Source organism: Heloderma suspectum, chromosome 3, assembly GCF_057233095.1.
Source record: "Heloderma suspectum isolate Gila_16-S chromosome 3, 16-S_ref, whole genome shotgun sequence".
Classification (NCBI taxonomy): Eukaryota; Metazoa; Chordata; class Lepidosauria; order Squamata; family Helodermatidae; genus Heloderma; species Heloderma suspectum.
The window spans coordinates 129352519-129380238 of NC_139460.1; the positions used below are offsets into that span (position 1 = coordinate 129352519).

At 42.9% G+C, this 27720-nt stretch overlaps 1 protein-coding gene across 1 annotated transcript; it reads left to right on the forward strand.

Moving 5' to 3' along the window:
• The first annotated feature begins 289 nt into the window (after positions 1-289).
• On the forward strand, positions 290-26403 carry SLC5A7 (solute carrier family 5 member 7). Its single transcript, XM_084841794.1, has 8 exons — positions 290-467; positions 9017-9130; positions 12510-12665; positions 16729-16877; positions 21011-21154; positions 23491-23644; positions 24239-24456; positions 25783-26403. Exons 1-8 carry the CDS (start codon positions 290-292, stop codon positions 26401-26403), a joined length of 1734 nt encoding a protein of 577 aa, XP_084697920.1.
• Positions 26404-27720: the final 1317 nt, after the last annotated feature.

Consider the following 27720-nt stretch of genomic DNA (forward strand, 5'->3'; position numbering starts at 1 on the left):
AAAATGACCAATACCTTGATTTTCTAGAATGAAATATTTGTTCAGAGGTGATGTGACCTTTGTGAACCGCATGTGAATTGTCTGAAACATAGAAAAGGTTATATCTGAAATAAGGCATTCTGATCTAGATAAACTATACAAGTAAACAACGTGGAATTTTTTATGTTCAAGTTTTATTTGGACTCCAGTTTTTCCCACTGATGTACAACAAATGCGTAATACAGTACTACCTTTTATCTAGCTCTCATGTTCATGAAATAGCAGTCCAGAGAACTGTTGTGACTTCAAAATGGCTTTCCACGTGGAGGGGCTGATAGCTATCATTGTGTTCTACTTGGCCATCCTGTTTGTTGGAATATGGGCGTCTTGGAAAACCAGAAACAGTGGCAGTGATGGAGATCGCGGCGAAGCCATTATAGTTGGTGGAAGAGATATTGGCTTGCTGGTTGGTGGATTTACCATGACTGGTATGTTCCTCGCTTTTTACCCATTCTTTCATGTGCATGTAAATGTATCTGTTTCAAAAGTACAACTTCACAGATCATACAAAATGCTACTTAACATCCAGTGAAACTGTATGCCACAAAAATAGTTCTGCCAGAAAGCCTTCAACAAGTTGCTTCTGAGTATTCACACTGAGAACAGAACTTGTGTGTGTTTTGCTTTTGGCTTTGAAAAATACACCCACTAGGCTTGCTGAATAATGCAGTATGAACAAATCGATGTCGATATACAACCCTAATTTCCCTAGTACATCCCTCTAATATTTATTATAAAAAGCTATCTAATGGATGAACCACACATTTCCCATTCTTTCAATGTCCTTGGTAAAATTCAAAGAAATGCTGTTTAATTTCCCTGTCCTTTCACTGGGCTATAAAATGGGTGAATAAAGAAAGGGCAATTATCAACCATTCACACAGAGTAGGAAATCATAAGCATTTGTCAATGAAGGATGTACCTTTTTGTTTAGCTTTTAAAACCAATTTCATAATATTACACTGAATGAGACAAGAGTTGCTTATATAAAGGGAAGAATCAAAATATCATGCAACAAAGACCATTTTAGGTGTGCCTACTTAAAGCTGAACCAACTTCAATATGGTTACATGAGGAATTGACTGGACCTGCCATGGTACAATTTAGCCAGATAATTCAGCATCTCACATGGTGATCCACAAAGCAATTTAGGCCAGATGTTTGCAGTTAAGCCAGTACAGTTGGGTAGATCATATGATGTGTTCCTATACATGTTTACTCTCTGTAATGGGGCTTTTTCCTGTGTGTAATGGGGCTTCCTCCCTGCATAGGATTGGAGCCTTAATGTTATTGCATACACCTGATGTCAGAAGAAAGCTACAGATAGATATAGAGGTCTTTTTTTTATCACATCAGGCTGCTTTGACTCCATGGTGACATCAGAGGGGGCAAGGGGGCCAAATGATGAGTCATAATGCACCAAAATGCTTAAAGCGTTTATGGCTAGGTCTTCAGTTGCAGGTGTTGCCAAACTGATGTTTAGGATCTGTGCAATATGCCATTAGCTATGAAATGACTCCACTCTACTTATTATAAAGGGCTTCACTCTTGAGGTAGGCTACATTTAGTCAAGAGAAAAACCGTTTCAGCCCCAAATTTGGTTATATTCTATCAGTGCTACCTTCCCCTTTTCAGTAGTATTTTCAGCGTTGAAATTAAAATTATTCATGAATTACTTGTGATTAAGGATAGAACTTCATTCTAATCCATTCCCTTTGATTTCAATAACATTTTCATTCCGTTACAGGCAAGCCTATATGAGGTGTAGATGTATGGGGAATTGCAATCCAGTGAACAACATCTAGATTCATAGTTCCTGTGATTTTAACATCCTAGGTTCTAAAGCTGTATTCACAAACAAAAGAGGGGCCATTATTTGATAGGGCCCCAATCCTGCAAACATTTAGGTCACTTAATATTAGCTATAATCCTGATTTTTGGTAAGCACATATTAAAATATGGAAAATGTTTGCTGATTGGTGTTTTGTCAGACAAGAAGAATAGGTTCTATCATCTGAAGGGCAAATTGCATTTAACTCTGTCAATAGAACTGAATTTTGCAGACAGTTTTATTGGGCGAAGTGCCAGCTGTCTACTGTGATTAGCTATGTTAATAAATATTTAGAGAGGGGCAAAATATGGTCCTTACCACTGATATCTAAAGGAAAAATAATTAGACTGTTGATGAGCATCCATCTATCTAGTCTTATTATTTTTCATAGATAGATAGATACACACACACACACACACACACACACATGAACATGTACACCACAGAAAACAATTCAAAGCTAAATGCATCTGTTCTCAAAATGCAAATAAACACTGCTGACAGAACTAGGAAGAAATGACAGGATTCATTTCGACACAGAAACAGATGTATAGCTCAATCCTATGCATGTCAGAGGTAATTCTCACTGAGTTCCATGGGAATTACTCCCAGGTAGGATTACAGACTTAGACACTTGGAGCAGCAAAATATATTTTAACTGACACTGCATATATAACCATTTTTCTGAATGGGTTGAGATCTGATCACATTCCAATCAAATACAGATATAGATACAGATACATGTCTGACTATGATTCATCCACATAACATATACATCCAAACTCAGTACTGAATGAGCTTCTCTTTAGGCTGTTATACTCTAAATGTCCCACAACCATACCCATGTCATACTAAAGACTTTAACAAGTGAGTTCCTTTTTTGTTCTGAATTAGTGATGTTGTTGAATTGTTATGTGTGATATTCCTTTCCGTTGTCTCTGTTTTTAACTTTATTTAGATTAAATTTCATATTTTAAAAAAGATATTGGCAAGATTATCCCTATACACACACACAATTTCATTGAAATTAAAATCAAAATATTGCCATCAACAGCCTTTCAGAAATGGTCTTAAAACCAGAAGAAAAGGAGTTGGAGGTACTTTTTTTAATTTACCAAGCTTATGTAAAGCATCCCAAACACCAACTCTGGATGCAAACCAGGATCTAATACATGAGATATAAAATTAGTCTGTATATCGAATAATTAAAGCTGACATCCCTTTTGTGCCTTTAGCAATACCTGCAACAGTGTTGCATGAGAGACAGGCATTGAGCACTCTATGGAATCTTTCAGGTATGCATTGCAATGCATACATGTTAGAAATTATTTTTGTGCTTTTAGATCTCAGCATCATTTATCCTTTGCTGCTGGTTTTACTTTGGTTTTGTCCAAGGCTGCTTTAATTTTTCAAACATTTGTGATGTTTTGTATTTTATGTTGTTAATGTATTTATACACTGCCCAGAAAACTTCAGTTTTGGGGAGTTTTAACAATGTAAAAAATAAAGAAAAATAAAAGATCAGCAATTTGTTCAAGAGCTATAGAACAACAGAATGCATGGATTCCTGAAAAATGAATTGTGCAAATTTGTTTGAAGAGAAACTCAGGAGTCAATATCTGTCCGTTCAGTCATGCTAACAATGCTGCTTTCAGCAAAAACAACAACAGCCTTGTGGCACCTTATAGACTAATAAATGTATATGGCAGAAATGCATATGACCCAATCTACTTCATCAGATGCTTTCAGAAAGTCCTGAAAGTGGGTGTGAGGTGGATCTGCTGATCCTCTTATTGTTTAATGGATAATTTCCTGATACAGGTGAGACCTGCAGCACAGGAGTCTTCCTGTTCAGCCACACTTTCTTCCAGGATATTCTATTCCAGGAGCAGGCAGAAGGTAGATTGGACCTACTGGTAGATCCTTCGTTGGTTTGCAAAAGTTTAACAATAGCAAGTAAAACAGGGAAGTAAAAAAGAAATCTCTGCCGTGGCTGAGCTTGTGCTCACTTATCTCTTCACCTCAGTATGCCTCACCTGTAAAATATGAGTCTGTATTGGTTGCCTTTGGCCAGAGCTTTGTGCAGCTCTATTGGCCACTTTGACAGTTTTGGCTTAGAATCCCTGATCTACAGTAACTAGATTTAAATGTAGATTTGTTTTTGTACAGTGTATAGCTAATGGAATGCGCTATGTAGTCAACTCTACTGCCACCTCACACATGTGTACTATTTTGGCACCTGGCTCTGATGAGTGGACTTTGGGATTCCACTAAAAAACAAAAAACAAAGTAGAACCCACAAGCTCAAAGTCTTCCCACTCCTTATTCCATCCCCATCCTCACTCCTTATGGTTTTCATAGAATTGGAAGGGGCCATTTAGGCCATCAACACCAACTCCCTGCTCAGTAGAGGAATCCATTTTAAAGCATCCCCGACATATGGCTGTCCAGGTTTTGCATGAATACCTCCAACTCCCTAGGCAGTTGGTTCCATTGTCTGGCTGCTTGGACCATTAGGATGTTTTCCCTGACATTTCAACTAAAATCAGCCTTCCTGTAACTTAAGCCCATTATTTCATATCCTGAAGTCCTGGATGACAGAGAACAATTTGTGGCCCACTTTTGCTTGACTACCCTTTAAGTACTTTAGGAGTGCTATCATATCCCTCTTCAGTCTTCTTTTCTCAAGGCTAAACATATCCAGTTCCTTCCATCTTTCCTCATAGGACTCAGTTTCTAATCCCCGATCATCTTTGTTGCCCTTCTCTGAAGTCGTTCCAGTTTACCACCTTCTTAAAGTGTGCTGTCCAGTATTTGAGGTGAGGTCTGAGAAGGGAGGGAGGGAGGAAGGAAGGAAGGAAGGAAGGAAGGAAGGAAGAAGAGTAGAACTATTACTTCCCATGATTTTGAAACTATACTTCTTTTGATGCAACCTAAAATTGCATTTGTCCTTTTTTTGCAGCGACATCACAGTGCTAACTCCTATTCAGCTTGTGATCGACTGCAGCTCCAAGATGCTTTTCACACATACTATTGTCAAGCTAGATAACCCCCATCTAGATAACCTATACCTGTGCATTTGATTTCTTTTGCCTAAATAAATAACTTTGCGCTAGTCTCTGTTAAATTTAATTCTGTTATTTTCTGCCCAGTTTTCTAAGCTATCAAGATCATTTTGAATTTTGTTTCTGTCTTCTGTGTTAGCTGTTCCACCCAATTTTGTGCCATCTGCAAATTTTTTAAGCACCCCCACCTTCCTCCAAGTCATTAATAACAATGTTGAAAAGTACAGGACCCAGGACCGATATCTTCATCCAGTCTGATGAGGAACCATTGAGGAGCCTTCTTTGAGTAAGCTTTTCCACCCAGCCATGGACCCAAGTAGTAGTAATGCCATCCAGCCCACACTTAACTAGCTTGCTAAACAGAACACCATAGAACACTTTGTCAAATGCCTTGCTGAAATCACAGCATTATGTCCATGGCATTTCCACAATCTACTAAGGGAGTTACCCAATTGAAGAATTAAATAAGATTGTCATTTGTTCTTGAAATCCATGCTGGCTTCCAGTGATCACTGCATTCGTGTCAAGATGCCTATAGATCAAGTGCTTTTAGGATCTGCTCTAGAATCTTCCCAGGAGTTGAGCAGTCTTTGTCACCAAATAGGAGTTGAGCAGTCTTTGTCACCAGTCAGCATTTTGCTATCTTTGCTGAGTAGCTGATCTACCATTACTTTTGTCCTCCTTTTACTTAGAATATACCTGAAGATGCCCTTTTTGTTTCAGTTTTTCCCAGTGATGTGTCCACTGAGAATGTCCAGTCCTCATTGGACTGGGGGAGGGGTCCCTCCTGTAGTTTTTTTCCCTAAAAGATAGTGCAAATGTTTGGGTTCTTCCAAGCCTGCTGATACTTCCCTTTTGTGTATGGATGGAGCCATTTTGGCCATAGAAGCACCTAGAGAATTGAGATAGCTATTGGTATATATGATAAACTTGTATTTTGTTTTTGTTTTTAATGGATTTTAGTAATTGCCTTAATATGGGTAGAATGCCAATAAAATGAAGTTTGCCAGAAGACCCAACAACTCTATCTGAGCCTCTGAGTTTGGATAATGGGCACAATCCTTCAGCAGTTCATGCCCAGGCTTCTTGTTGCAAAGAAGATCAAGTATCCATCCATATATCTATCACACAATCAAACCAGCCCATATTCATGCCATCCCATTTCATCTTCCTTAAAAGCAATTAGATTATCCACACAACTAGCTTATCTGGTATCTACAGAAGCAGAGCAGGTAGCAATGGGAGTTTGGCCTTCATTCCTTTATTGCATCCAATAATTGTTTGTGGATTGGCAGCATGCTGCTGTTTTTGCATTACAATATTCTTTGGGGAGGACATAGTATTCGGCAACTCCTTTTCATCTCTGTTCATCACTAAGCTACCAGTAGCCGGACACTGGGATGAGTGCTTCATGGTGTCCCTCTTTGGCTCTGCTGGCATTATTCATCAGCTGAGTCAGGAACTAGGTGGTGGTGCATGTTTTGGTGACAGACCAGCCATTTTCATCAATACGTTCATAGGAAGAATAATTAGCCACACCCGTAAGTAGCACATCTTCTCTGGGATCCACTGCCCACAATGGTGTGACAGTTGGTTACCAAGGAAAAAGCCTTCTCTGTAGTGCCTCCCCATCTGTGGAATGCCCTTCCCAGGGAGATCCAACTGGCATCTTCACTGTATACATTTAGACACCAGGTTTCTAACACTTTAATTATTAATTTTATTTCTGGCTTTTTAATATTTTAATGTATTAATATTTTGATATTTTATTGTATGAATTATACAGTATCCAACTCTGCTGATCTGAGTTACACTATTGACATACTGCTAGCATAAGCTGGCATGACACATTTTCCAAAGAAACCCATCATGCCTGCATATGCTATTGGCATACTGCTAACATCACTTACACTAGCGGTATATCAGTAGCATAAGTGGACAGACAATGTTGGATACTATCCATTGTTGTAGTTGTAACTGTATTTTAGTTTTGGTTTGTTTTTTTTTTCATTATTGTAAACTGCCCTGAGAGCATTTGCCAGTTGGACAGTATATAAACATAACAAATAAATTTTTAAAAATCCTTTCTTCTTCCATTATTTCTTCTTGGTGGGATATAAACCAGCTAGTCTCTGTATTTATGAATTCTGGTCAGAGGTTTCCCTAAACTCTTAGGACAGTCATCAAAAATAAATGAAGTGTTGTTTATATTAAAGATATAAAGAATGATGTTATGCTGTCAGACAAATGATTCATTATAGTGTGGACTATGCATTGGCATGATTGAAGTCACAGCTGGGGTCATTGCCAGTGAACATAAGGAGCATTCTGCTGGGAAGACAAGTCTAAAGCTAAGCAGCGGTTCCACACAATGTGGGGATGATCCAGCACATACTTGTGCTCAAAGACATGGTTCCACCTCCAGGAGCTGGATGCCAGATGGGAAGATGAGATAGTAGGGAAGCAGGCAGGCTGCTGGAGGCAAATGAAAATGAGAAGAATGAGAACTGATTAGAGAGGGCCAAAATTAGCTGTTGCCCAGGGAAATGACCCTGGGACTTGTCTCTAGTCATCAGGCTAGGTCAGGACGGGCTAATACATGGTGTAGGGGTGAAGCTACGCTGAAGCCCAGAGAGGAGAATACAGTTCCCTCCTCCTGTCCATTCTGCAACCTGACCCACAATTCCCGATATGGAGTTTGAGACACTGTTGTCACGCAACATAGAGCTTGCCATTATTGTAAACCTTGAGGTTTCTTCAGACAATGACACAGATGCTCAGGGCCAAAGCATATCAGACAATGAAGATGTGTGATCTGACCTCCAGTCTCTTACATTTTTGTGAAATGCAGCTGGGGGGCAGGCAGCTCAGTGCAGGACCACAGTGCTGGGAGAGGATGGTTTAACTCTTTTCTTTGGAAAGATATCAGCTCTATGGCAAGTACAAGGACTACAAGATTCTTGGATGGCATTGCAATAGCACTGAACAAATATTGTAGCACACTATTTGCGATAGTTCGTCCTGTATTACTGTTATTGCCTGTCCGGAACACACGTTTTTCCTTGCTAAAAGGTTTGCTGAAATTCTTTGTGAAAAATGGGGGTGGGCAAAGCATGTCTTCTTAAAAATCACAAATGGGGACCCATTCACAACCGTTTTTTCAGTGCAAAGAAAAAAGAAAAAAATGATTTTTCAAGAGAAAATCACTGCCACAATATCCAAGAATTTCATAAAACCATAAACACTTGAAGATGAATTTCAACAGTCTTCAGAGAATGGGAGTGCAGGGGGGAATCACTCCATCAAACTGGCTCTATAGGAACATTTGCCCAGCTTGAATTATAATGTATCTGTATGTGAGATGCCTTAGAGTATTCACCATTGCCTGCTTGATGGAGACAACACTGAGAATCAGTTCATTAGCCTCTCAGGAGAGAGCTACAGCACAGATGCTACCATTTCTCATGTGAGGGAAGGCAAGACTTTTGTGTAAAGGCGTAGTTTAATTCAGAAATGAGTCTACACAGAAATAGAATCACAAAGACCATCAAGGCTAATATTGGGATGGGTATACAAGACTATTATGGGTGTGTGTGTGTGTGTCTTTAGTTCTCTCTAATACTTTAGAATGGCCAAATCTACCTCACCTTTAATGTGTAATATAAACAGGCATATTAAGGGCATGTCATCTAAGAAGGTAAGAAACCTTTAGCTGAGATGCAGTTGTGTACAGTGCCATTCTCTGTGGGTGCTTCCAGGCGGGCTTTTTATTGTGCAATTGCTCTGCCTTATTCATGGAATTTTACGGGGGGGGGGGAGCAGTGTTCCACATTACATCATCTTCAATTTCTCTCCCCACCCCCATGCTTTCCAACCACTTCTTCCATCTTTTTTTCTTACCAGAAAGGTCATCCATTCTGGAAGAAAAGAATGTATAGCTGCACGGTGCCTTTCGATGGTTGGTGCTAGGACCCCTCCATCCGGAAGCAGCCCACAATTCTGTATTAGTAGCAGGGATACGTTCTGTTGGATTTCTTTCCTTATCTGTTATATGCTTTAAAGTTCTCCATTTCTTCTTCAGCCACCTGGGTTGGAGGCGGTTACATCAACGGGACTGCTGAGGCTGTGTATCTGCCAGGCCGTGGGCTGGCCTGGGCACAAGCACCCATTGGATATGCTCTTAGCCTGGTCGTAGGTAAGCTCAAGCTATTGATGAAGCAAACGACACATTTCTCATTAAAGCAGCACAGTTAAAGCATAAACAAAGGTGCATTATTTCATTGAGCCCGCAGACCAGAACACAGCTAAGGCTACTCAACCCTTGCTCCTTTTTTCATGTAGATGAATTTCAGAAGAAAATGAGAACAGGGGAATCAGCATCAGAGATAGGGGCAGTCCCTTGCAGAGCTGTGCTCAACTGGCCTGCAGCAAGACATTAAGAACCAGCACTGTTCGACAGTTAGAAGCTCTCTTTTGTATTTTGATTGTTGCTTGTCCAAAGAGCAATGCAAAGAGCTTGGAGGAGGCAGGAATGTAATACAGTTGTAATATGATCTCTCTTAAATATATGGGGTTGGATCTAGACTTAGTTATACTGTGGGCTGTATCCAATGGTGTCATTCTGCCAGCGGAACCACCGATGGAATGGATTTCCCCTTCCTCACTGCAGCCCCGTCATGCCCACCAAATCTTCAGAGCACTGAGGAACTCTCTGGGGCAGATTTGAGGTATGCGAGAGGGGGCACTGCAGGGGGAGGAGAGGATGGGGAAGTCCCATTGTGCGAGCGGACTTCTGCTTGCATCAGGGGAAGCTGCTGGCTCCAATTTCAGTGGGGCTGTAAATCCATTCTGGGTTTTAGTCAGAACCAGCCAGAACTCTATAGGAGCTATCCAACATGCTGAAGCCCATCCCCAAAATAGATTCAGCACTTTGGATGGCTCCTTTAGAGTTCTGGCTGATTCTGAGTAAAACCCAGGGTGGATTCACAACCCCACTGAAATCGGAGTCACCAGCCTCTGCTGGCTCAGATTAGGGTTGGATCCAACCCTTAAATTACACCAACTGAAATTAATGGGACTTAGGTTAGTCATGACTAACATCCCACTGATGTCTTTGAGTCTGGATCCAATCCCTGGTGTGAATTCTTTTACTGCCACAGCGTTGCGCTGATGAGTAACACCCTTCCATTGATTGTTTATTGCCAGTAACAGTAACAATGATAGGACCAAGTCCCATGATCATATTTTCATTTCTTTGGCAGTAATTGGTAGTAATGGTTCAATGGACAGTTCATTATCTTATGGGCAAAAAGAAGCAGCAGCCTTGGTCTGTTCTCTGAGACATCAATTCTGTTACTCACAGGCGTAGTAATATTACAGTATATGAAAACGGCCAAGCATCATTATGATTTGGCTGGTTGCACTAAACAGAGAAATCCATGAGAATCCAGAATGTGTTCGATTTACTGCCATGCTTGCAATCCTCCACAGAATTCACATTTTTATTTAAAGTCCAGAGGCTATAGGTGTAGGGATATCAGAATTTAATGGTGATTTCTCCTCAAACCACCTTTGTTAAATTATGTCCAGTTCCCATTTCTTGTCTACTAAAATTTAGGACAAGCTAGAAGGGGCTGCCTTGATGCTGAGTAGGGATGTATGAATCCCTTACCTGGTTCCAGTCAGGCATGCGCTGGGGAGGGAGACAATCTGTCCCTCCCACCCTGGAATCCTCCCCAGCCACAGCCAGACTTCCGGCCGATGCTGCCACACTGCAGACGCAAATGGCGGCCGCTACACCAGCCGCCATTTTCATCCCTGCCTTATGCCATGATAGGCTACATAAGTATTTACATAGCCTATCACAGCAAAGAGCAGGGATGCAAATGGTGCCCATTATGCCATTTGCGCCCCTGCTCTTTTCATGATAGGCTACAGAAGTATTTACGTAGCCACTCACGGCCATGGGCAGGATGCAAACGGCAGCCGCTACAACGACCGCCATTTCGTTCCGCACCGCAGGCCAGCTGCGGAAGGAGGACAACCCGACCCGGAGCATCCACCGCCAGGTAGGGTCCATCCCGGGGGGATTTCAGGGGGTGGCGGTGGGGGGGTAGTCCATTCCGCCACAGACTCCAGGGGTCAGGATTCCAAAGAATCTGACCTCACTGGAGTCCGTGGTGGATTTCTCCAACATCCCTAATGCTGAGATGCCCTGACTTCCACACACAGAGGCAACCATTTAAAACAGAATAGAATGCTTTTATTCGAAAACAGTAATATGCACACACCTCTCTCAAACTCAATACAGAAATAGAAAAAGAACAGAATTAACTTACTACATTCACCAGTGAAGAATATGTCTTACTTCAAAGACCCTTTGTATGGGGTTGGAAAAGACCCCAGGGATCTTGAATGAAGGCAGAACATGGCTTCTGGGGTGAGACTCTGCTATATAGCCTTTCATAAAGGGTATAGGCCAATTTCCATGCCTATTTCCATACTTGGTAACTGTTATGTTTTAAGCTTGTTGATTGGTTATCATAAGGCGGTCTAGCTCCTTCTAAGCCTCTTACTCTAAAATTGGGTATTAATGTCACCTCTGATGTCTTTGTTTATTCTGAACAAACTTGAAAAGTCCCCAACTTCTCCTTAAGCATCCTGACTCTGTACCTTGCAGTTGTCAGCTTGTCTAAAAAAGGTGCATCAACCACAAGCTTTTCCCATAGACATCTCTCTTTTACAAAGTCAAAATGACTTTGCCACTCAACAGTCACTTCCAGAAATTCACTCTGGTTCAAACTAGTCCCATAGAACCAATCTTCAATCAGGCCCATCGAACCAATCTTCAGTCAGGCCTCTAGAACCAATCTTCAACCAGGCCCATAGAACCAATCTTTGGCTCTCTTAACTACCCCTCCTAAACATATCTATACTATATTATGCTGTCTTATGCTATCTGTGCTGCTCTTGTTTATAAGCAAAAACCCTATGGCAGGTTCATATGGCCTTCTGCATTAAATAAGCTCAGTTGCATTGCCTTTTAAGCTTCTTACATATGCAACAATTGGACATAATCTGGATTTTAGAGGTTCTCTGTTTACTGCGTTCAAGACAGCAGTAATGGTCCTTATCAAAGGGAATGTTCCAGAGCCTTGAACATGTAAGGGATTTATTCTCATCAGCGTGAAGAACCTTCCCAAGCAAACAGGCATTTCCTACTGTATGAACAGAATGTTTTGTTGCATTTATTTATTTTATTTTATTTATTTCACTTCTATTTCACCCAATAGCTGAAGCTTTCTCAGCAGCATAGAATAGAGAAGGAAGCATCTGGCTCTGGTGGATTCAGTAGCATGCTCCATGTGTTCAAGGTGTTACATGAAATTAAAATTTCATGCTCCAAGGAATGTTTGCAGTGTTTTAAGAAATGAAAATGTATTTCTACAGAAAAATGCAGAACCAGAGATTTAGATTGATTATTGGAGAAGGAGCAACCTTGGACTAGACAGCCCCTGAGATCACTGCCTTCCAGATTTTTCTGTCTATGATCTTTCTGGTATTTGATGTTCCAGGAGGCTTGTTTTTTGCAAAGCCCATGCGTTCCAAAGGCTACGTGACAATGTTGGACCCATTTCAGCAAATTTATGGGAAACGGATGGGAGGGCTTATCTTCATACCTGCCCTGATGGGAGAAATGTTCTGGGCCGCAGCCATCTTCTCTGCATTAGGTAAGGAACACCATGGATAATGTCATTGTATGAAGCAAAGACAACCAACAGGTGGTCCCTGGCCAACTGTTTGGGAAAGAGAATCGCTTTGACCAATACAGATGCTGGTTGTCCATGGTACAGAGGAAACATACAAAATGAGAAGTGTGCATGTAAATAGTCATAATGTCACAAACCCCAATAAAACACTAACTGGTATGCTCCAAGACCCAAGTTAACAGCAATGAGTTGATGCTGTTTTGTCAGGAAACAGATAATATAATATTGTGTAGAAATGTCAGGTGTCCTTTTATTTATAGTAATATTTGAAGAGATTCATCATAGAAGGCCTTTGGCTCTACAACTCGCTTTAACTTTAAAGAGATTTGGAGTGATTATGCTGCAGTTGAAAGTGGACTTGTTAAAGTCATCTTAGTACCTGTGTGTTGTAGTTTGATTACCATAAAAGACCTAGCTAGAAAATACTTTTTCATTACTCTACATTCAGTGAAGTGTATGATGAAATAATGTAGAAGATTTATTCTTATATAATATAAAAGAATATATAGAATATATGTAAAATATATAAGATTTACATGCATGCATCCTCATAAATGTTTAGTTTTTGCTAAAGGTTTAGGCCACAATCCCACACATGTGTAGACAGCAAAAAGGTCCTACAACTCCCAGCATTCCTCAGCCAGTTGTAGGATAAACATGCATAGGATTGCCCCCTCAGAGATCTAGGATCTGGTGGAGGAGCAAGCAGAATGTCTCACACATGTAAAAGTTAACATGCAATATGGTTACCATTGGCCATGCTGCCTTGGGCTGATGGGATTAGTAAATGTCTGGAAGGCATCAAGTTAGAGCAGGCTGACCTAGACTTTGTAGTTTGATATTTCTGCACATCAGTCCATGATGGAATTTTGTTTCCAAATGTTTTCCATTCTGTTGCAAAAATAAAGTTCAATAGCTTTTTAGCATTGGGGTGGGGGGAAATCTTTCATATGAACTCCTGTAAGTCATCTTTGTGACATTTGCTAGTTAAAAACAAAACAATCCCAACCGCACATATAAAGCTGGTTGGCAGTGAAGTCTTTTAAAAATAAAATAATCAAGCTTATTTCCTGCTGTGCTCTGATTAGCTGGAAAGCCACTGGGAGCTTTTAAACCATAATTCTATTGCAAGTGCTCAAGAGACAAAGAATAAACTGCATGCTGAGGTGGTGGAAACTGAGTGGCTTAAACAACTTTCAGGGAATTTAAAATAGGTGCTCTTCTAACACAGCTCAATCTAAGTGAAGGCTTTCTGTGGAGTTTCACAATGAGGCAGCAAACACTGTAAATGCCTTTTAAGTTTGTTACACTCACAAAAGGATTACTTGCAGACTAAGAGCTAAGTGAGGTTTCTCAGTTATAGGTGCTAGAGGAACACAATGAGTGGCCAAAATACTCTGAGCCAGGACTATAGAGAGCGACTTATTTGGGCATTAGCTCCTTGCTTCCTCTGTGGTCTTTCTGATACAGGGCCAGTTGTGAAGTTAATTTTCGATTCTGTACTTAACGATCCAATGGGAGGATCCCTCCTTTAATGGAAATGCGTATTAATTCAATTATTTCAAATGTGCTAAGCCAGCCGTGCTGCATTTGGGGGCCCTCCCGCCCATTCTTCTGAGTGGGGCCCTGGATGTTTTCTTCAGAGCCCTGCCCTGACAGCAATGCTACATCAGGCTGGTTCACTCATACATATACGTGCATAAATATTCAGAATGGTCATCACAGATCTAGCCCCACTGACAGAACTTACACAGCACCTCAAATGCAACTCTCACACATACACCTGCTAGTCATCAAGTGTACAGTCATCAAGTGCAGAGAAATCAAGATATGCACCACGTTATATTTGCAAAACAGCCCATAGTGCCAAACCAAGTGAAAAGAAAGCTGTCATGTGAGGCCTGCAGCAGCAGTATGTTGTTGTTCAGTTGTTAAATCGTGTCCGACTCTTCGTGACCCCATGGACCATAGCATGCCAGGCCTTCCTGTCCTCCGCTCTCTCCCGGAGTGTGCTCAGGTTCATATTCATTGCTATCTAGCTAGGTGATGCTATCTAGCCATCTCATCCTCTGCCGCTCCCTTCTCCTTTTGCCTTCATCATTCTTTCCCAGCATCAGGGTCTTTTCCAGTGAGTTTTCTTTTCGCATTAGGTGGCCAAAATATTTGAGCTTCAGCTTCAGTATCTGTCGTTCCAATGAGCAGTCAGGGTTGATTTCCTTTAGGATGGACTGATTTGATCTCCTTGCAGTCCAGGGGACTCGTAAGAGTCTTCTCCAGCACCACAGTTCGAAAGCATCAATTCTTCGGCGCTCAGCCTTCCTTATAGTCCAGCTCTCACAGCCATACGTTACTACTGGGAAAACCATAGCTTTGATTAGATGGACCTTTGTCGGCAAGGTGATGTTCTGGTTCTCACTATGCAGTCTAGGTTTGCCATAGCTTTCCTCCCAAGGAGCAAGCGTCTTTTAATTTCATGGCTACAGTCACCATCTGCGGTGATCTTGGAGCGCAAGAAAATAAAATCTGTCACAGCTTCCATTTCTTCCCCTTCTAGATGCCAGGAAGTGATGGGGCCAGATGCCATGATCTGAGTTTTTTGAATGTTGAGTTTCAAACCAGCTTTTGCACTCTCCACTTTCACCCTCAACAAGAGGCTCTTTAGATCCTCTTCACTTTCTGCCATTAGGGTGGTATCGTCTGCGTATCTGAGGTTGTTGATTATTCTCCCAGCAATCTTAATTCTGACCTGTGATTCATCCAACCCGGCGTTTCTCATGATGTACTCTGCATATAAGTTAAATAAGCAGGGCAACAATATACAGCCTTGTCGTACTCCTTTCCCAATTTTGAACCAATCAGTTGTTCCATGTCTGGTTCTTACTGTTGCTTCTTGGCCCTCGTACAGGTTTCTCAGGAGACAGGTAAGGTGGTCTGGTACTCCAATCTCTTTAAGAATTTGCCACAGTTTGTTGTGATCCACACAATCAAAGGCTTTGGCGTAGTCAATGAAGCAGAAATAGACGTTTTTCTGGAATTCTCTTGCTTTCTCCAATTCAAGAAGTCCTGCTTCTCTTTTGCTTTCTCTCTGTCTCTGTCTCTGTCTCTGCCTCTGTCTCTCTATGTTCCAAGATAATGCCAGCCCTTTCATTCACCATCCTTCTTCCACCCTACCAGTACCACCTACTGTAGGAAGAGGGCTCCAGTTTTACGCCATCGTTTGTGAGGGAGAAGTCTGGGCAAGGGGGCAAGTGAGGAATGGGGCAAGAAGTGCAGGGGCTTCTTAATATCCTGCTGCTTCAGCAGCCTTACAGCAATGGGTGGGATTCTCGGCCTGCAACCCTATGCATTTCAGGGCCTACCTCTATGAGTATGTCTTTAACATGTTATCCCAAAGGCTGGAGTTGCCCGTAAAGTTACAGTAAGGTATTTCAGTGTAAATTGATCACTTCAGCATCATAATGACATCGTGCCAATTTGGAAAGTTGTGTTGCCACATCATTTCACTCACGGCTCATCAGATTTTTCTTTCCCCTTTTCTTTCTTTCAACCATCCTACATGTTGCCTTTATTGTGCAGATATGACTCCAAACAGTTTGACATGGTACTTCTCGCATGCCATCCTGATGGTTCACGATGGTGATGCCTCAGATAGTTCTTTTGCCTGGCAAAGAGACAGTTCACACCAGCATTGAATGTTCCAAGTAGTGGCCGGTGCAGGCTTGGAAACGCTGTGTGATGTGGAAGAACAAGATGTTGCCCTGCACTTCACATCAGAGTGGCACACTGGAGAATATACCACATGGAGGTCTTTTCAAGGGGTGTCCACTTTGTAAGGAGATCATGTAGATCAGACCAGAAAAGACACAGTATAGATTAGACAGTTTAATTAATCTGTCTTATCAGCAAATAATGAGCTTGTTTTAGAAACTAAGACCAAATCTGAGCTGATTGCATTGAAAAGATCATGAATTGCTAAGGTTGGCTGATTTTTGTTGCCCTCCCCAAACCCACACCCCTCTTGCAGGTGCCACCATAAGTGTAATCATTGATGTCAGTATCAATATTTCAGTTGTAATTTCTGCCCTAATTGCAATTCTGTACACCGTGGTGGGAGGCCTTTACTCAGTAGCCTATACTGACGTGGTCCAGCTGTTCTGCATTTTCCTAGGACTGGTGAGTTTCTATATATCTTTCTGTGTCTGAAACTGTGGCAACCTTGCCCTGTGCAGAATTCTGGAAGCTTTGTTTAGACCTAAATTATGGGAAAGATGCTGAATAGCTGTGTTGAAAGGGGTGAGGGAAGAAGGAATGTTCTCCTCAGTCAAATATTACAGGTCCTGCTGTGCTTTATATTATCTGTAGTATGTAGAGAGGCAACATGTTCTTGTCCATTACAGACTCCACATATTTAACCCATGCCTATTGGTCAGAGAAGAACTAGAGGCACAGTTGCTCTATGCCCACTTCTCTACAACAGCAAAATACCTCTGCCGCAATAGCAACGCTTCCAGATTTCACACTAGTACGGCTCCCACCAGGTGCTAAAGGGCAGCGTTCCGTTTAAGTTATTCGTAATTACTGAGTATCTCACAGCTTTCCACGGGTTGCCTTTTCTCTTATGAGTTGGCTGAAGCTATGTGCACACAGTGGCACACATAGCCTAACCTTCTCCCATGCTGACCACACAGTTAACAGTGAAGGCTTCCCCCATGACCCATGGATCCTGCCAACTTATGGTACTTCACCTTCTCATTTGATTCTCTTAAGAATATGCAAGCTTGCCAAGCATTTCAACAAGACATAATGATCTACCGACAGTAGAATTTCAGGGCAGATTTTTGAAAATTACATTTCAAAGCAGATTGTGTCCACGCAATGTGGGAGTCGCTGAAACACTCACACATGTCTTTTTATATTGTAATTTCTACTCTCATTTGAGCTGTCATATAATTTATCGTTTTCTGACCAATTTTCCAGGACAACCAGATGAAAGATTGAAAATGCATTGTCTATCAGATAAGGTCCCACCTATTACTGAACAGGTGGCTATTTTTTTTTCTAACCACCATGTGTTTAAGAACTCAGCTGACTGTACTGTACTGGCTGAATTGGAAAAATAGTATCTTTGTGTTTAGTTATTTATGCTTTGTATTTTAACCTGAACAGCTGTTATAACTGTGTGTTGCCCTGGCCATGGGCGTTGAACTCTTAGGTTAGAAGTGCCAAGATAGTGATGAATCAGACTCAAAGGTTTACTTACAAGGAGTACTTTATTGGGTAACTTACAGCACACAGGCACACCCAATGGTCAGCTCAGACAGCTTCTCTGAACCCCGAGCCACTGGGTCAAATGGGTTTTATACAATACCTGTTAGCCATGAGGCAGCACGACACTAGCAAGCACCCCTCGCGTTCATTCTCAGCATAGGCTAGAAGTGTTTGGTTCTCAGTCACAGCCACCTGTAAACAGACTTTGCTTCCCAGGCACGTCAGAGATAAAGACCCTCCTCATTAGCAAGGAATGCACCAAGAAGGCTGTGATTGGCCTTTTGACTCATCTGCACATGCTCAGAGGCTTACTAGCATGGGAATTGCACCAATAATGAACTTAAGCAAGCATTATGGATCTCTAGGCCCCTCTAACACTGCGAATGACTTGGCTACATTCCTGGGGCCAATACAAACCGTAATAAAGAGACCAGCCAGCATACAATTAAGGGATAAGTTGGCTCTGACCTTAACTGTGGTTACTGCTAATTATGGTTCATCTTAACCATGATTTGAAACCAACATGAAACTATAATTTCAAACCTTGGGTGTACATGAACACTGATTAGCACTCGTAATGCTGAGTGCCTCTTTAACATAGTTAACAAAACTAGGAGCCAGCTATAGGGTAATTCTCCCTCCCCCCCCCCCCGCTTTCCTCCTCTCGTATCCCGGGGGCAAAAAGCCTTCTCTCACTTTGGCTGCAGTTTAGAGATACATTAGCACCACCTGTAGCCATAGCCCTATTCAGGTGTTCAAATACTGCCAACGACACATGAAGAGGGAGAGCAAACATGAGTACATTCGATCTATCCTCCCTCCCTCCCTCTGTCCCCATTCTCATCAGGTTGAGGGTGAACTTCTGAAGCAGAGAGCATCTCCTTTTCATGAAGGCTCTCCATGAGACATAGAACCCTCTTTTCCAGGGTTCTATCTTGTGTGGAGAGCCTCCATGGATAGAAAAGACTCTCTGCTTCAAAGATTCACTCTCAACATGATGAAGGCTATGGGAACAGGGAGGGACAGGAGGCAGATCTAATGTGCTCATGCTCACCTTCCCTCCTTGCAGCAGCAACCAAAAAAGAAGCATTGGGAAAGAAGTAAGAAGCTGCGCAACTGCCACCACTAATGGCGACCCCCCCCCCCCGCGCAGCAAACTATTAGAGGGTTTCTCCTCCCTCTGGAGAAATTTGGTGAAATGGTCCTCCAAATTTCCCTGCCCACAGATCCACTGGAAAATTGCAAGGAGCCATTTGCAAATAGGAATAAGCAGGACTCCTTTTCAGAAATCTCCCCTGACTGAAACACTTTCCTTTGGGTTCACAGCGTGTGGCTATTATTTCTTTGTGACCTTAAGGCTGCGGTACTAATGAGCTGTGCTCATCATTACTGTGGTCACTGCAGCAGACTACTGTCTTGGCTTGGTTGGGACCTAATGAAGCAGCTGGTCTCAGTGTGCTCATGGAAGCTCTGCTATAGTCTGTTGGGCAAGGCAAGGGTCATATCCAGTAGGCCAAGTCATGTTTAGTACAGCAAGGCACAGCAACCTTGGACAGCACTCTGCAGGAGCTGCTTATCTGGAGTAGCCCCTCATAAAGGAACCGTTGCTGTCCAAGCAAGGGACTCTCAGCAACTGAGGGCTTAAGTAGGCTGGCCACCTCAGCTCCTTCAGAAGCTCCACACCCACTGGGAATTGACAGAAAACCTTAAAGGACCCATGCTCATTTTCGTAGCCTCAAGCTCTTATGTGGCTGAGGGACATGAGAGGCTTTGGGAGGCCCACCTGTCAAGAGCGCCCTGGCAGCCTCTTTCAGTAGACTGACTCCAATAGCCAACTCAAGACACAGATGTTTCTTTTCAAGGCTTTAATCCTTTTACAACTTAATGACTCTTTCAGATGCTAATCACCAGGGACTAAGCAAGGAACAGCAGAGTGGCCTATGCGCCAAGGTAGGCAGTTGATCCCTATTCGAAGGAGAGTCTCTTGAAGACCCCGAACTTATGGGCTAGTGAGATATCCTCCCTCTTTCCCTTGGGTCCATGGAAGGCAGCCATTGCTTGCGCGCCAAACGGGCGCTACACCTCCTTTCTGCGCCCTCCATCGCTCATCGCTCCCTGTGTCTGCGTCGAGTGTCCAGCAAGGGCCCCCCCCCCCCGCACTTGCTCACTGCCAGGGTCACTATCTCAGGAATGCCGGCAGGAGAAATCTCGGCCAGCTGCTGTGCCTGTGAGGGATGAGCTGGCTGCTCTCCCACAGACTGCTGATCCTCCTCAGAATCAGAACTGCTCTGGGGTTCTATCAGCTCAGTTTCCACCCTGACATCACCCTTGGAGGCTGAAGTTAAGGGGAGCACTTTGGCCCAGAGGGTGCATGACAGGGTGCTAAGGGTTATTCCTGGAGTATGGGGATTGGTGCCTCATCAGGCTCAGAGTCCTCTCCAGGGTGATGCCCAGCCTCTGAGCCTGTGACAACTACCTCTTTGTCTTCTGACAGGAATCGCACATTAAGAACACATTGCACTGTTGCTCTAGATCTTTCTTGGATCCCTACTGTCTTTCATGCACAATTCAAGATGCTGGCTTGGGCCTTATGTATTTTATAGATCTTTATTTATCTATTTTACCATAATAATATCCAAAATTAAGCAGAGCAACCCCGTAACTATACCATATGAAGACAATGGGATAAATTTCACATATATGTTTGCAAGTCTTTGTCAACCTGACTGAAAACTCAGCAATTTCCCAAGAAACACAGCTTGCAAAATGCAGAAAATATTATGTCTATGTTTATGATATATTCATTTGATGTTCCTATATGCATCTTATGTTTACCTATGTTTTGTGCCTAATTGCGGGTGGCAGTGTTGAAAGAAACCCTGGTAATCAGAACAAGCAATTACTGTATTTTATTGGCTGCAGAAACTTTTATTTCGAATTGAAGAACTGCTAAAAAGAAATTACAGAATCAAATATTGATTCTAATTCTTCACAATCTGTTTAGCACCCAATTTTGAATCATTTCTCTTTTGTTATAGTGGATCAGTGTTCCATTTGCCTTGTCCCATCCTGCAGTAACAGACATTGGGTACACAGCTGTACATAGAGTGTTCCAAGACCCTTGGCTTGGATCCATTAATACACTGGACATCTACACCTGGCTTGACAATTTCTTCTTACTGGTGAGCCTTCCTGTGAGAGGCTATGTCTTATATCCACTGACAGATTCATGTTGCGAACTCTAAAATTTCAAAACGGCTAAGCACAAGATACTTGATGAACTATACAGAGAAGTTTTTCTAACTGTCTAACCATATGCTGAACATACATGACTACAGGTATCTGACATTAATGAAGTAGCTTTGGGAAAGCAGAAAGAAGCCTCTGTTGCAGGTGACTTAGGAAAATCTTAGATAATAATGGAGTGTGATTGTATTGAGAGGATATGCTGAATGAGGAGACAAGCAGATACTGTAGAGGGAGGCATGCAGGCAGTAGTAAGTCCAGTTACAAACAATGAAGAAGAGACTGTGTGTCAGTAGCCAGCTAGATTTTTCACCAAAAGTGGGCTGTAGACCAGGCAGACATGTACATTAGGGCAGGGGTGGGCAGAAGGTAGATCTCCAGATGTTTAGGACTTCAACCCCCAGAAGATCTTGCCAGCATGGCCAATGGTCAGGAATTCTGGAAGTTGAAGTCCAAAACATCTGGAGATCTACTTTCTGCCCACCCCTGCATTAAGGAGCAGTCTGAGAGCTACTTCATGGAAAATTAATTTCCAGTACCATTTCCATGGCATCTTGTGTGAAGAGTAGTGCAAGATAGAATGGAAAGATGATGATTGAACAAGGGGAGCAGGCTGGTTGACAGGTTATGCCAGAAAATATATATAAAGCTAACCAAGACTGCCTCCCCAAGTCCTTCCAATTCTGGGGCTAAGCAGCTTAACAAGAAGCTGCCATAGGGCACAATCCTACATATGTGGAGAGGTGGCTGCCTCCAAACTCAGAGACAACTGCCTATCCAATGCACGGCGGGTGAAGTGTGGAAGGGAGCGTCTGCTCCACACTAGGGATGGTTGAGAAATCCACCACAGACTCCAATTTATTTATTTATTTATTTATTTATTTATTGCATTTATACCCCGCCTTTCTCCCTCTCGCAAGGAACTCAAGGCGGCTTACATTATCCTCCTCCTCACCGTTGTATCCTCACAACAACAACCCTGTGAGGTAGGTTGGGCTGAGAGTCTGTGACTGGCCCAAAGTCACCCAGTGAGCTTCCATGGCCAAGTGGGGACTAGAACCCGGATCTCCCGGCTCCCAGTCCGTCACTCTCACCACTACACTACACTGGCTCTCCCCACTACACTACACTGGCTCTCAATGAGGCCAGTTTCTTTAGAATCCGGTCCCCCGGAGTCCATGGAGGAACAGACTGCTCCCCCCACCACCACCATCCCTAAAGTCGGGATGGACCCTACCTGCTGCCGCCCAGTCCGGGTCCATCTGCTGCCATCCATCCACTGCCCCAGACTGCACATCGGGCGTAGCCGATGCCATTTGCGTTGCATCCCTGCTGTTTTCGGTGATAGGCTACGTAAATATTTACGTAGCCTATCATGGCAAAGAGCAGGGACGCAAATGGTGTAGCAGACACCATTTGCATTGCTACTACACTTTTTGGTGATAGGCTACGTAAATATTTACAAAGCCTATCATGAAAAGAGCAGGGACACATTTGCATCCGCAGCCCTGCTGCGGACAGAAGTCCGGCTACAGACAGGCCCAGCCAGTGGCTCTGCAGACTCGCCATGGAGCGGAACCGGCCAGGGAGGATTCCGGGGGGAGGGACGGATCACCTCCCCTGCCTCAGTGGACCAGAGAGCAGACTGATAAGTGGGGTTCGTACACCCCTACTTCACACTCCAGCCACCCTGCATTTACAGCTAGACAGCCAATTTTGGCTGTCTAGCTGCAGGACTTTAGAGCATGGGGTGTGTAGGCCAGACAACTCATAGGAAGTGTCATACCACAACTTATGCACTCCCCACCCCTCCCCACCCCAGGGAGCACCCCCTTTTGCCCCACTCTGCACTGCTTTTACAAGCACAGAGCACAGGGACAATCCACAATGCCTACCAGGCAGCAGGGGAGAGGGCAGAGAGGTGGTTCTCCAAGTACTGCACTCTGAGGTCAGTTCCTGGAAACCAACCAATCCTATGGCCATCTACCTGCTGACTAGTGGCCGTAGGATTGCGTCCTTAAAGAAGGAGCTTTCTACACTCCGTAACAGGGTGTGCTGTGTTTCTTGAGACTCGTCATGTCATTCATGGGGGAGCCCCTCTCTGGGATGACTCTCTGCCCCGAAGGAAAATATTAAGTCAATTATTACAGATTGTTCCTGGGTGAAATTGTTTTGATAAGAGTAAAATGTTGCCTCAAAGGAAATTCAAGTGAACTCAAATGAGCCCCTCTTGGCCAGGAATGACAGGAGGTTTGCTTACTGTTATTTTCAGATGTTAGGAGGAATCCCGTGGCAAGCCTATTTCCAGCGAGTCCTCTCTTCTTCATCTGCTACATATGCTCAAGTGCTCTCCTTTCTGGCAGCTTTTGGGTGTCTTGTAATGGCATTACCTGCAATACTCATCGGTGCAATAGGAGCATCAACAGGTACATTGAGTGTTACGTAAAACAGCAGATGCCAACAGAATTACACTAAAGCAAGCAATTCTTCTATCAGACTGTGACGTTCCTGTCTCTGGGTTATTCTCCTTCCTGTATCTCATGCTTGAAAATGAAAAATAACCCCAAGATACTGGCACACAACACAGATTATTGTATAAAAGATAAGTAAAGTTCAGACCTGTCTATATTCTGTAACGTATCATGCAAATGTGACATTTGTTATTGGTCACAGAACACAGCACATTGGGAAACTCAGCTTGCTGTTATTTAAAAGCATGTTTCTAGCCCTTAAGCTACAAAATTAGGCTTGAAAGTATGTGGCCAATGCCAGGTGAAGTTTCAGGAGCTGGGGTCAGGAGCTGGACAAGATTTCCACCAGCAAAGTAGAAAGGCTCTCTTTTTCTCTATTGTGCTTTCCCTCTCCACTTGACTAGCAGGAGAATATGTTATACAAATTTATGTACATTTGTTAGTTTACACAAATTATCCAAGTTTCAGACTTCAGGATCACCTTGGTACAAAGGTTTGGATTTCCTTCTGTGCAGATCCTGTAATAATCCATGAATGTTTGCATTACAGATTGGAACAAGACCGGCTATGGTGATTTAGACCCCAAGATAAAAGATGAAGCTGACATGATTTTACCAATTGTCCTTCAGTATCTTTGCCCAGTGTATATCTCCTTCTTTGGCCTTGGGGCAGTGTCTGCTGCTGTCATGTCCTCTGCTGACTCTTCCATCTTATCAGCAAGTTCCATGTTTGCACGGAATATTTACCAACTTTCATTTCGGCAAAGTGTAAGTGTAGGATCAAATGATCGATGCAATTTCATTGTGTGTTATGACAGCAATGCTTCAGTTGGCAGCTGATGATACATTTACCATATAAAGCAGAGGCGTTGAAATTGGGGGGGGGGACCCCCAGCCACACAGCCCTCAATGGGCCAAATTATGTGAAAGAGGCATTATTCCTTGTTGTCAGGCACATCTGGCACAATTCCTTTTGTTAATCCCTGCTGTCTGCTCAGTGACACATCATGATTTGAACAAGGTGGGTTAAACGGAAAATGAGCCTCTTTTAGGGCAGAGGTTGGACTAACTGACTGCCCAGTCCCACAACTTTCAATATAAAAGTTATGTTGACAGCTTATTGAAATGGCCTGTCCGTATGAACCACTGTCCCAACTCTGAGACATAGCACTGTGGTTCTTCTTCAGCAGCTAGCTTAAATTGATCCCAAAGATCCTTGATCCAGAATATTCAAGTGCCGAGTGTATCATTTTTTTTGTGGGCTCAGAGCATACAACCCGTTTCTCCCTTTCTCGTTCCTTGTGGGTGGAATTTAGGAAGGCCTTTTGCTCACAGCCCAGAGTTTTGAGGCACCAGAAGCCCACCAGTGTATATAAAATTACTCCATTTCTTGGTACTTCGCGTGCCTCAAAAACAACAGAGTGTTTTCTTTATTTTTCCACAGATGACATGCTGGAGCAGGCATGTACCTTGGAACCTGGGGGCACTTTTTTCTCCTTCCATGCTGCATGAATGCTGCAGGGAGTGTTCATCCCAGGCAATCAGGGGAAGTTTCAGAATTGATCTCTTTTTTAAATACCATCTGGCACATCCTGCATAGGATTATACCACTTCAGACAGCTGGGGGTGGGGGGTGTTATGGAATTATTGAATACTCTCCAAACTTTCTTACAATTAAAAGGTAGCATTTGGGGAGAAGTATCCTACCCTAATCATCTCCCTGGTGTGCTAGTTTTCTATATGCAGCTGGGATTGTTGTTTTACATGGGGAAAGTTTCAAACATGCTATCTCCCCACCTTCACTGAGCTGTAGTTCTCCACTAGGAAGGCTGTACCATACATCTGATGATGTATGGACATAGATGTATGTCCATACATCTGGACATGTTGCTTGACTTTTAGTTATCATGGACCAATAGCATTAAGTATCAGTTCCTGTAATGGCATGGATCCTGCATCTCTAAGGCTCTATATTTGCTGGATGTTTGCAGAGTGGACCCATCACATGTCAGAATGAATATCCTAGATCTTTTTCCTAATCTTCAGTCTGTAGATTAATAGCAGAAAACCAACACTGCCCCTATTATCTTACAGGCCTCAGACAAAGAAATAGTTTGGGTCATGAGAATAACCATTTTCGTGTTTGGAGCATCAGCAACAGCAATGGCCCTCCTTGCTCAATCAATTTATGGACTCTGGTACCTCAGCTCTGACCTGGTTTACATCATCATCTTCCCTCAGCTCCTGTGTGTCCTTTTTATCAAGGGAACTAACACCTATGGTGCCATTGCGGGATATATATTTGGCCTTTTACTCCGAATTACAGGAGGAGAACCCTATCTACACTTGCAGCCCTTGATTTTCTATCCTGGTTGGTATAAAGATAATTACGGGTACGTCCAGAGATTCCCTTTTAAGACATTAGCCATGCTTACCTCCTTCTTCACTAATATTGGAATATCCTATCTAGCAAAATACTTGTTCGAAAGTGGCACTTTGCAGCCAAAACTAGACTTCCTTGATGCTGTTGTTGCAAAGTACAGTAAGGAGAACATGGACAAGACAACCCTTGTGAAAAATGACAATATTGTTCTAAATGAGCTGACGCCTGTGAACCCTCAACACAGTTTGACGCTGAGTTCCACCTTCACAAATAAAGAGGCCTTCAGCGATATTGATTCAAGCCCAGAGGTATCCATTGCAGAAGATAATTGACCATAACCCAGCTGAAGAGAAATACTGCTTTCACATCCCCCACAATGCAACAGGGTATGCCACAGGGGGTGATAGGAGGCATTTTAGTTGAGGAAAAAATGGATAGGGAACAAAAAGCCATGGCACAATTCACTTAGTTCATTTCTAGGAACAAGAATAGTCTGTGGAATAAACACTTCTGTATTCATATAAATTGTGTTGGGCGGGATTATAAAGTATCTCGCTATTCCAGCATTTGAATGTAGCAGAATACTAAAGATTGGGGAGGGGGAGGGGGGTCCACTTGCCCACTGCCAAAAAAGAGGAAATACATCACCAGAAAAAGAGGACAAGGATTCTCTTAAAATCTGCATATTTAGAAATGATGGCTATAATTTAAATGAAAATATAATACATCTGTCCGGGGGGGGGGGGGACTGTGACCAGGTGACCTGTGTGCTGTTCAGTCTGCTGCCCAGGTGCTAACAGTTGATGGCAACTGCAAGGCCCCTCCGTGATCTCCCTTTTTATGCTCCTTTACCTTTAAACTGGACTTGGATGGGACAGACCTTCAAATAGAGGACAAATGGAACACATGGGCACCTTAGGAGAGGAGAGAAGTTTCTGAAAAGATGCTGTTAAGTCACACTGGTGGCGTTTGGGGGGGGGATGCTGGCATTCAGGCATCTGAAAGATTAAACTGTAGCCATAATGTATGGTCAACATCTGGTTGGAATGAAAAGAAAAACCATTAATCCCTGCTGCAGAGGAACAAAAGCACCACGTGATTCCTCTGTTGCTGCTTTGTACCATTTCAGACAGTAGGACAGTACTGAATGTTTCAATGAAGCATGCAATTTTGAATTGGATGGGCATCTGGAATGCAAGCTCCCTTGGGTGACAAGCTTCACTCCATTGAGTTTGCGTCAAGCTCAACATTGGCTTTACTCAGCACCCCTGGAGCTGGCCAGCCTTTTCCTAGCATTCCCCTCCTTCCCAAGCAGTAAAAAAAACAATCTTGTCTTTGCAAAGGGGGAAGGGGTAATCAACATCATTGAGGACTTGCTAGAAAAGAAGGAGCCTTGTGGACTTGCTAAAAAAAAGGAGAAGCCTTGTGGGCTTGTCTTTGGCTGAAACTAGTGCTCAGGAGCATCATTCACTGCTGAGTATTATGGGGTATGTAGTTTTCTCTGCCTCTGAATTGGAAGGCAGAGAAAACAACAGCCAGTTGGCCCTTAGCCAGTATTTCCTGCCCAGGAGCAATTTTTGTCCTGAAATATGCAATTCAGGACAAAACCCATGATCTCCTGCAGGAAATGGTGCTCCTGCCTACCATTT

What these genes read in the sequence shown, in the direction of transcription:
- SLC5A7 (XM_084841794.1), top strand. Translation starts at nt 290, where the DNA reads ATGGCTTTCCACGTGGAGGGGCTGATAGCTATCATTGTGTTCTACTTG. An exon ending in TGCTCTTAGCCTGGTCGTAG is followed by an intron (nt 9,131 to 12,509) that starts GTAAGCTCAAGC and finishes TTGATGTTCCAG; the next exon opens with GAGGCTTGTTTTTTGCAAAG. An exon ending in TGCAATAGGAGCATCAACAG is followed by an intron (nt 23,645 to 24,238) that starts GTACATTGAGTG and finishes TTTGCATTACAG; the next exon opens with ATTGGAACAAGACCGGCTAT.